Raw genomic sequence first — 9,953 nt, forward strand, 5'->3', positions numbered from 1 at the left:
CCCTCTCAGAGCCCCCCCCCGCTGCTCCTCGACCGGCGAGGGCCCCCCAACTGCCGGCAGGGCCCCCCGTCACCACTTGGGTGGGGGGCTGGCTGAGGGCGTCTTTCGAACCGACTGGCCCAGCCTCAAAACAGGTCCCTTGGTGGGAACTTGACCAAACCTCCCCCCCTTTTTTTTGTTGATTTGCCCCCCCCCGCTGTACCCCACTTCTGCCACCTACTTGGGGGGCCAGGAGTAAAGTCTCCATTTCAAAAAGGAAGCCGGGGTTGGGGGGGGGAAGGGGAAGATTTAAAAACAAAAAAAAACACAAAATAAACCCCTCCACTTTCCTTCTATATTTACAGCCAGGAAGGGGGGCTGGGGGAGAGCACCCCCAATTCCCCCCCCGCATCTGCTGGGGCCGGAAAGAGCAGCCGCTCAGTTTCACTTCCCCATCCCCATCAGCCAGGGGCGGGGGCAATGTGAGCACACAGATGTCGGGGTGAATCTCCCCTCTGCTCGGGGGGCTGGGGGGGAGGGGGGAACAGTCCAGCTGGGTTCCAGCTCGGTGGCCGTGTGGGGCCCAGTCTCTAGGGCTCCCCCCCGCCCCGGGGGGCCGGCGCGGCGGCGGCGGCTTTGCGGGCCCCCTCTTTACACTTCTGGCAGTAGAAGATGTCAGGGACGTTGGTCTTTTTGATCTTGGCGCAGGAGAGGTGGATCCAGGTGCCGCACTGGTTGCACTCGATCATGGGCCGCCCGGCGAAGGGCTTCTGGCAGTAGCAGGTGATCAGGTCCCACGAGTCATCCCCTGGGGGGCAGAGACGAGCCGGGGGTCAGGGCCTGGAGGGGGGAGAGCTCCGGGGGCATCAGAGTTCCCCCAGCCCAGCCCCTCACCCCATTAGCCTCGCCCCTCACCCCCACTAGCCCTACCTCACTGGGGGAACAGTTCCCCCAGCCCCACCCCTCACCCCCATTAGCCCTGCCCCATTGGGAACACAGCTCCCCGGTCGACATTAGTTATTTACATTTAAGCTGCAAAATATTATTAAAACAAAGGAGGGTTGGAACTGCATCCCCCACCCCCCAAAAAAAGAAACACAGATTAAGGAGCCGCTCTGGAGGGGCGGGGGGGGCTGAGATCTGGTCTCCCTTCGGCGGTAGGGGGAGAGAATGCGCCAAGCTGTGAAAGGGCAACACAAGGCTGGCGCCCACCCCCCCCACTCTTCAATCTTGCACCCGTTTATCCAAGACCTCTTCAGAGCCCCCCCCGTGCTTCCTCGACGCGAGAGGGCCCCCAACTGCCGGCAGGCCCCAGTCAACCACTTTGGGTGGGTGGCTGAGGGCGCTTTCGTAACCGTACTGGCCTAGCCCCAAAACAGGTCCCTTGGTGGGACTTGAACCAAACTCCCCCCTTATGTTGTTGTGATTGGCCCCCCCGCCTGTACCCATCTGCCACCTACTTTGGGGCCAGGAGTAAAGTCTCCATGCTTCAAAAAGGAAAGCCGGGGTTGCGGGGGGGAAGGGGAAGATTTAAAAACAAAAAACACAATATAAACCCCTCACTTTCCTTCCTTATTTACAGCAGGAAGGGGGCTGGGGGAGAGCACCCCAATTCCCCCCGCATTTTGCTCCGGGCGGAAAGAGCAGCCGCCAGTTTTCACTTCTCCCCATCCCCATCAGCCCAGGGCGGGGTGGCATGTGAGCACACAGATGTCGGGGTGAATCTCCCTCTGGATCGGGGGCTGGGGGGAGGGGTGGAACGAGTCCAGTCGGGTTCCAGCTCGTTGGCGTGTGGGGCCCCAGTCTCTAGGCTCCCCCCGCCGGGGGCCGGCGCGCGGCCGGCGCTTGCGGGACCCTCTTTCACTTCTCGGCATGTAGAGATGGTCAGGTGACAGTTGGTCTTTTGATCTTGGCGGCGGGAGGTGGAATCCAGGGCCGCATGGGTTCACTCGATCAGGGCCCCGCGAAAGGCGTCTGGCAGTAGCAGGTGATGCAGGTCCCCAGGTATCCCCTGGGGGCAGAGACCGAGCCGGGGGTCAGGGCCTGGAGGGGAAAGCTCCGGGGAAGTCCACGCCCTCACCCAATAGCGTGCTCCCCACTGCCCCGGGGTACGTCCGCCACGTCTACATACCATCTAGCCTCGCCTCGGAAGACTAGCTCCCACTACGTTTTTCCCCACCCCCCCCTCACCCCCATTCTCTGGCACAGCTCGCCACCTATCACCCCAGCCCCACCATAGGAAACACAACCCTCCAAGCCCCGTCCCCTCACACCAATCCATTCCACCCTAGCCCCACCTCCATCGTCATTAACCGTCCTCCCCCTGCCCGCAGGGCATGACAAACTCCAGCCCCAGGGTCCGCCCACTCCCCGATGGTGGGCTGGCCCACCCGTACCCGAGCAGGACCCTCCCCTCACCCCCAGACGTGCCACAGCCTGACACAGCCCATTACAAAGTCAGGCCTGTGCTCTAGCCCCAGTCTGGAGGGATTGGGGCCTGGAATTCAGGTATCTGTGCTGATCGATGGGAAGGCTGAATACAACTTGTTTTTTCACCCTTAACTAACTCAAAGATGGCAGCGGGTCTGGTTCGGGACTGGGTTCAAATTCCACACCGTCGCAGACCTCCTGGCACAATTGGGTGCCCATCAGAGCATGTATCGCCCATCATTAGGAGTCTCCGGAAGCTCTAAAGTTCTCGCGACCCAACGCAATTCAAACCATTCGCAGGTCTTTGTCCTGTCTCCCTGTCCTGGCCGTTTGCTCAACCCGCTCTCCCCGCACCGCCTGCCAATAGCTTGTTGCGGGACGCACCAAACGTCTACACTGTCATTGAGAGTGGGGGCTGGTGGCATGGAGCAGGGGGGCATGGCAGCCAGGGACCACTGGTTTCTTCTCCCCGGCCTGGAGAGGAGTTGGGGGCTTGGGTGATGAGCAGGGGGGCTGGCAGCCGGACGCTGGGTTCTTCCTACGCTCTGGGAGGGGAGTGGGGGCCTGGGTTAGAGCAGGGGGAATGCGAGCCCAGGGAGTTCCTGGGTTCTCTTCCCACGGCTGCGGAGGAAGTGGGGATGGTGGGTTAGAGCAGGGAGGGGTGGAACGGACCCTGGTTCCATTCCCACACCACCCCACAGTGGCAGAGGCAGAGCAACGTTGGCCGGACCACCTCCCCCCCGTCCATCACCACGCCTCCTCCCGCCATCCAGCACCCCCCAGTGCCAACCTGCCTGTGGCCTGGCCCTACGGACCCCTGGAGAAAGCTGGCGGCCCCGGCCCCCTCACTCGGACTCGACCATGTTCCCGTCTTCCATGACCCGCATCTCTCCTCGCTGGAGTGCCATCGCCGTCCCTGGCCTGGTCTCCGTGCTGGCGCACTCCTTGCCCTCCCCCGGCCCCCCGTTTGGGCTCGGAAGCCGCCCTCGGGCAGCAGCTCTCAGGGATGGGTGCCTCCTCTCCCCGCCCCGGCTCAGCAACCGCCGCCCCCCACCGCCCCCTCCTCCGGTCGTTCCGTCAAAGGAGGCCTGATTTCTTTCGGCTTTTTCCAACTCTGTTCTGCCTTTTTGATGCGCGAGCGTTCTCGCCCGCCGAAGTCCACCCGAGCCGCGCCGGGCCGCCTCGGGGCCGCCAACCGCCCGCCGGCAGCGCTTCTCCTTCCTCTTGTCCCCCAGCGGGCTGGCCCGGGACGCCGGCAGCTGCCGGCCGGCCGGATCTAGGTCGAAGAGGGAGTCCTTGAGCTTCATCTTCTCCAGCAGGGAGCTGTCCGCCTTGAGGCGGCGGAAGGCCTTCTTCTTGGAGGACTTGGCCTTCTTGACGAAAGTCTCGATGGTGTGGAGGTCCGAGTGGGTCGACTCCCAGCCGTCGCTGTCCACCACGCTCTCCGGGCGCAGGGGGGAGCTGGAGCCCGAAGGGGTCCAGTCGCTCTCCTGGGTAGGGTGCAGGGATGCAGATTAGGGAGGGGGCGGGCAGGGAGAAGCGGAGGCCAGCCTATGGCATGGTCCCTGGGCCACCCGCTCAGCATGCCAGGGGCGAACGTTGGAAGTCTTCCCAGCATGCACTGCGGCCCGGGTCAGGAGAGGGTGTTGCCCGCTCTCCCAGAATACAATGGGCCCCTGGCTCCGCTCTTCCCAGCATGCACCATTAGTGCAGGGCTGCCTGAAAAACTACATGTCCCACCATGCAAAGCTGCTGGCAAGCCCCACCCATGCGGACATGTCCTCTAGGTAGCCGGGCTGACAACACTACAGCTCCCACAGTCCCCTGCTCCAGCCTCTTAGCTAAATGGCCGGGCTGCAAGGCATGCTGGGACGTGTAGTTTTAAGAGGCCAGAAAACAAAGCAGGGGCCTATGGAAAATTCCACATATCCCAGAATCCTGTGCTCTGGGGGGGGCTCCCAGAAGGGACTGCTGGGACATGTAGTAGATCACGATAGGACTGGGAATTGGAGTGCCCCTGGCACCAACCCATTCCCCACCCCGAGCTGGCACACCCTAGAGGGGACAGGCCCCAGCCCCATTCCCCTCCCCCCTGAGCCAGCCAGTCCCTGCCCTGGGGCCAGAGGGGAGCCAGCGCCCCCTAGAGGGGACAGGCCCCTGCCCCATTCCCTGCCCCCCTGAGCCAGCGCCCCCTAGAGGGGACAGGTCCATGAGGCCTAAGGGAGTCGCTCACCTCCTTGGTGGATGGGATGTAACCAGCATAGGCCAGGACAAAGCTGCAGAATTTGTTGAAGTCCTCGATAGTTCGCCGCCGCTTCTCGGGGGGCTGAAAACAGAGACACGTTGGGGGGAATTAAGCGCTGCCCCCCCCCGCTCTTGCGTCCCAGGGGTTAATCACACCCCGAGATGCTGGTCACACAGCAAGGCCAAGCCGGGGAAAGAACCCAGGTGTCCTGGCTCCCAACCCCCCCAAACCCTTAAACAATAGATCCTGGGAGCCAGGACTCCTGGGTTCTCTCCCTAGTTCAGGATGGGGAGTGGGGGCTGGGGAGTTAGAGCGGGGGGGGCTGGGAGCCAGACTCCTGGGTTCTCTCCCCGGCTCTGGGAGCGGAGTGGGGCTGGTGGGTTAGAGCAGGGGGGGCTGGGAGCCAGGACTCCTGGGTTCTCTCCCCAGCTCTGGGAGGGGAGTGGGGCTGGTGGGTTAGAGCAGGGGGGGCTGGAAGCCAGGATTCCTGGGTTCTCTCCCCAGCTCTGGGAGGGGAGTGGGGGCTGAGGGGTTAGAGCAGGGGGGCTAGGAGCCAGGACTCCTGGGTTCTGTAGGGGAGTGGGGGCTGGTGGGTTAGAGCAGGGGGGCTGGGAGCCAGGACCCAAGAGTCTGGCTCCCAGCTCCCACCCCTCCCTTGCACTCCCTCCCAGAATGGGGAGAAGAACCAGGAGTCCTGGCTCCCCCTCCCCCTGTTTCCACATCGCAGCCCCACTGCCCTCCGAGCTCGGAGAGAACCCGGAGTCCTGGCTCCCAGTCCTCCCCCTGCTGCACACCAGCCCCACCTCCTCTTTCCCGAGCGGGGAAGAACCACGGAGTCTGGCTCCGCCCAGCCCCCCTGCTCTACCCCAGCCCGCCACTCCCTCCCAGAGCTGGGAGAGAGACCCAGGAGTCCTGGCTCTCCAGCCCTCCCATCTCATCCCACCAGTCGCACTCCCTACCCAGAACTGGGAGGAGAACCAGGAGTCCTGGGCTCTCCCTCCCCTTGCTCTAACCAACAGCCCCCACTGCCTCACAGAGCCCGGGGCGAGACCCAGGATCCTGGCTCCCGCCCCCACTCCGTCCCAACCAGGGAAGAGAACCCAGGAGTCCTGCTTCCAGCTCGTCCCCTGGCACTCCCTACCCAGAAACTGGGGAGATGAACCCAGGAATCTGGCTCCTCCGTCCCCTCTCTAACCACCAGCCCCCATCCTCCAGAGCCGGGAGAGAAACCCAGGAGTCCTGCTCCCGGCTCCCCCCCCCGCTCTACCCACCCGCCCAACTCCCTCACAGAGCCGGGAGGGAACGCAGGAGTCCGGCTCCCGCCCCCTGTCTGACCCAGCACCAGCCCACCTCCTCTTTAGAGCCGGGGAGAACCCAGGAGTCCTGGCTCCCAGCCCCGCCCGCTCTCCACCAGACCCCCCTCCCCCCAAGCCGGGAGAGAACCAGGAGTTCCTGGCTCCCAGCTCCCCCTGCCCCGCACTCCCCCTCCCCAGAAGCCGGGGAGCGAACCCAGGAGTCCTGGTCCCAGCTCCCCCCGGCTCCCAGCTCCCCCCACTGCCCCCGCACCCCCTCGCCGAACTGGGGAGAGAACCCGGAGTCCTGGCTCCTCCCTCCCCCATGCTCTAACCACCAGCCCGCCACTGCCTCAAACAGAGCCAGGGAGGGAACGCAGGAGTCCTGGCTCCCAGCCCCCTGCTCTAAACCAACCAGCCCCCATCTCCCTTCCAGAGCCGGGGACGAGAACCCAGGAGTCCCTGGCTCCCAGCCCCCCCTGCTCTACCCACCAGCCCCACTCCCTCGCCAGAGTAGGGAGGGAACGCAGGCGTCCAATCTCTGCAAACTCTTCGAGGAGCGGGCGGGCGGGGCTTCCTCGGTGGTGACAGGGTGCCTCTGGCCAATCAACGCCCCGCCTGCCTAACGTTACGGGGATGTCAGAGCCACCAGGCCACTTTCGTCGGCATGGCTCCGAAGGACTAAGCTCTCCAACGCGGTCCCCGGGAAGGAAGTCCCCGTCCGGCGCCGGAAGTAAGGTCGTCCGGAGGGCTGGGGGATTCTAGCTCCTGGAGTGGCCGGCAGGGGCGGAGCGAGCGAGCGCGCCGTGGCGGCGCGGTGCGCTGCTGGGAGTTGTAGTCCTGGTCGACCGCGTGCGGGCGGGGGGGAGTGGGCCGGACCCCATCTCCCGGGATGCAAGCGCGGCGCGGGGCAGCCGGGTGCGGCGAGGGGGGAGCCAAGGGGGCGGCCGGGCGGGGCGGGAGCGGAGTCGGGGGCACCGGACGGAGGGAGCGAGCCGGCCGGGGGTGCGAGCCCCGCGCGGGCGGCGAGGCCATGGCGGAGCCCGCCCAGAAGGTCGGGGAGGGGGAACAGCCGGGGGGTCTTGGGGGGCACAGCGGGGCCCGGGAGACCCAACTCGGGGCTCGGATCTGTGGGCAAGAAGGGGGGAGCAGGAGTGGAGGGGCTGTGGGGGAAGACAGCTCCTGGAGGAGTGGGAGGGCACCGTCCCTTCGGGGGGGGCGGGGAGATGGGGGATTGGGGGGCACAGTGTGGGGGGATAGACTGGCCCTGGGGGGGGCCGGAAGAAGGAGGATCTGGGGGGCACAGCGTGTGGGGGAAGACTGGACTGAGGGGGAGAGAAGAGCGGGAGGGGGAGCAGGAATCTGGACATCGGCCTGTGGCGGGGAGGGAGGGCGGGAGCTGGGGGGCAAGGGGCGCAGTAAGGGGGCCGGGAAGGGGAGCTGGAGGGGCACCAGCGTAGGGGGGAGAGGAGAGCTAGGGTGGGGGGGCCCTGCCTGGGAAGGGAGCTGAGTGGGGGGGCGTGGGGGTGGGGGAAGACCATGCTTCCTGGCGAGTGGGAGGGGCACTGTCCCTGGGGAGGGGGGGCAGGAGCTGGAGGAGATCTGGAGGTTGGGGGGCGCAGTCTGGGGGGGACTGGCCCTGTGGGAGGGGAGCCGGAAGAGGAGGAATCTGGGGGGCACAGCGTGGGGGGAAGACTTGAGCTGAGGGGGAGAGGGAGCGCGGGAGTGGGAGGGGGGGTCTGGAGATCTGCCTTGGGGAGGAGGGGCCGGGCGCTGTGGGGGCAAGGGGCGAGTAAGGGGGCCGGGAGAGGGGGAGCTGGAGGAGATCTGGGGGGCACAGTCTGGGGGGGGAGCCCGAGTGGGAGGCGCAAGAGGCAACAGTAGGGGCCGGAGATTGGAGCCAGAGGAGATCTGGGGGATTGAGGGGGCAACGGTGTGGGGGGATAGTGGCCCTAGGAGGGGAAGCTGGAGATTTTGGAGATGGGGTGCACAGCGTGTGGGGGCGAGACTGCCCCTAGGGAGGGGAGCTGGAGGAGATCTGGCGGGGGGCAGAGTGGGGGAGCCCGGAGCTGGGGGAGGCGGCAAGAGGCGAGCGGGGGGGGGGGCGCAAGGGGCAACAGTCGGGGACCGGGCGATCGGCGGGTTGGGGGGCAAAAGCGTGTGGGGGGGGGCAGAGTGGCCCTAGGGAGGACGAAAGTGGGATTTTGAGATTGAGGTGCAAAACGGCGTGTGGGGGAGAACTGGCCTTGGGGAGGGGGAACTGGACGAGATCTACGAGGGGGCAAGATTGGGGTCCTCCCGGAGCTGGGAGGGCGGCAAGAGGCCAGCTGGGGGTGGGGGAGACACTGGCCTGGGAAGGCGGGGTTGGGGGGCGCCGGGGGGAGCTGAGGCCCGTGGTGTGATTGGGGTGCACAGCGGTAGAGCGGGGTGGGGCTCGGGGAGCATGGCGGCGGGCGGGACTTGGGGTGGAGCCGGGGGGGCGGGGAGAACGTGCGACGGTGTTGGGGGCCTCAGAGGAGCTGGGGGGCGGGAAGCTGCGGAGAGCTGATCGCCATGGGGGGGGGAGATTGGGGGCTGTAGGACAGCTGAGTGGGGGGAGGCTAGAAGGAGCAGGGGACGGTGGGAATGGCGGGGGTGGGAGAGGGGCTGGGTCCGAATATGGGGAGGGAGAAGCTGGGGGGGCTGCAGAGGAGAAGGGGGGTGTTGAAGCGGGGGGGAGGGTCCCCTGTTAGGGGGAGCAGGAAGAGAGCCTCGGAGGAACCGGGGTGAAGGGGGGGGGAAACACGAGAGGGAAACCATTGCGAAAACCTCTGCTGGGAGGGGGGCGGAGACAGGAGCTGGAGACTTAGTGTGTGTTCTTGGGGGGGGGGCTGGAGAGGGGCGCAACTGGGGGATGGGGAGGGTGCCCAGAGCTGGGGGGTTTGGAGGTCCGGGGTGCTGTCAGCGAGGTGGGGGAAGGAGCCGTTGGGGGTGGGAGGAGGCTGGCGGCAGTCCGGCGGGGGGGGGGTGTTTTGGTGGGAATATTAACATGGAGCTGAGTGGGGGTGGGGAGCCTGGGGGGGGGCGGGAAGACTGGGCGTGAAGGGGGGGCACAGAAGCAGGGGATGAGGCTGGGGTGCTAGAGAGCAGTGAGGGGTTGGTTGGTGAGGGGAGAGTTGTCGGTGAGGAGTGGGGCAAGCTGAGTGGGGGGGAGGAACGCTGGCAGTGGAAGAAGGGGGGTGGGGGACTGGGCGGGGGAGGAGCTTTGGGGAGGCAGGGGCGGTGGGGGAGCCAGGCACGCCGAGGTCCTGGCTGGGGAAGGGGTAGGTTCCCTCCCCAGGGGCATCTTCTCTGCAGCCCCCGCGCCCCCCCCCCCCAGCCAGGTCTCTACCTGTGGGTGGGCTGGGGAGACTGGTGAGGGGAGCTTGGGGATCTTGGGGTAGGGTGTCTCTGTCCCGGGGGGGCTCAGGTGGGGGGTGTCCTGGGTGGGGAGAAGAGTGGGGTCCATCCGCAGGTAGAGTTGGGGGGACAGGGTCTTGCATGGTGTGGTGTTGTGGGGGAATGGAAGTGTGAGGACACGGGGGGGTGGTGTGTACTGGGGGGGGTATAAAGGCCAGCCCCAGTCTGTGGGGTGGTAGATACCAGACGTTGTGTGGGGGGTGTGTCTGAGAGGGGCGAAAAGGGGCAGGAGACGGCAGGCTGCTGACCCAAAACTTACCCCCCCCCTATATTTTCCAGATCCACCCACGACCTCAAAGCGAGACGCAGGTGAGCCGGGCACTTCCCTGCCCCCCACACTGGGGTGCACATGAGGGTGGGGGGACGGAAAGCCCCGCTCATTGCGAGGCCCGCTTCCCTCCCAATTCAGGTGTGCTCCTGGGGTGGTGGGAGTGGGTGGCCCTGGGGCGTTGGGAGGTCTTATTCTGTTGCACAACACAGAACACTTGGACATGTGGACCGCGGCACGCGCCCTCCTGTGCCCCAGGCACTGGACCCTCCAGAGCCGGGGGCGGGGCGGGAGAACCCAG

The 9,953-nt window shown here is 66.1% G+C and overlaps 1 protein-coding gene across 1 annotated transcript in view; it reads right to left on the minus strand.

The window, feature by feature from the left end:
* Nucleotides 1–6: 6 nt before the first annotated feature.
* Nucleotides 7–9,953, minus strand: part of PHF23 (PHD finger protein 23) — a 16,148-nt gene continuing 6,201 nt past the window's right edge. Inside the window, 5 exon segments of the mRNA XM_075071338.1 lie at nucleotides 7–787; nucleotides 3,251–3,367; nucleotides 3,370–3,568; nucleotides 3,570–3,899; nucleotides 4,643–4,739. Coding sequence (XP_074927439.1) covers nucleotides 570–787; nucleotides 3,251–3,367; nucleotides 3,370–3,568; nucleotides 3,570–3,899; nucleotides 4,643–4,739 — 961 coding nt within the window. The 3' untranslated portion in view covers nucleotides 7–569.

This window comes from Chelonoidis abingdonii, chromosome 11 (assembly GCF_003597395.2).
Source record: "Chelonoidis abingdonii isolate Lonesome George chromosome 11, CheloAbing_2.0, whole genome shotgun sequence".
Classification (NCBI taxonomy): domain Eukaryota; kingdom Metazoa; phylum Chordata; order Testudines; family Testudinidae; genus Chelonoidis; species Chelonoidis abingdonii.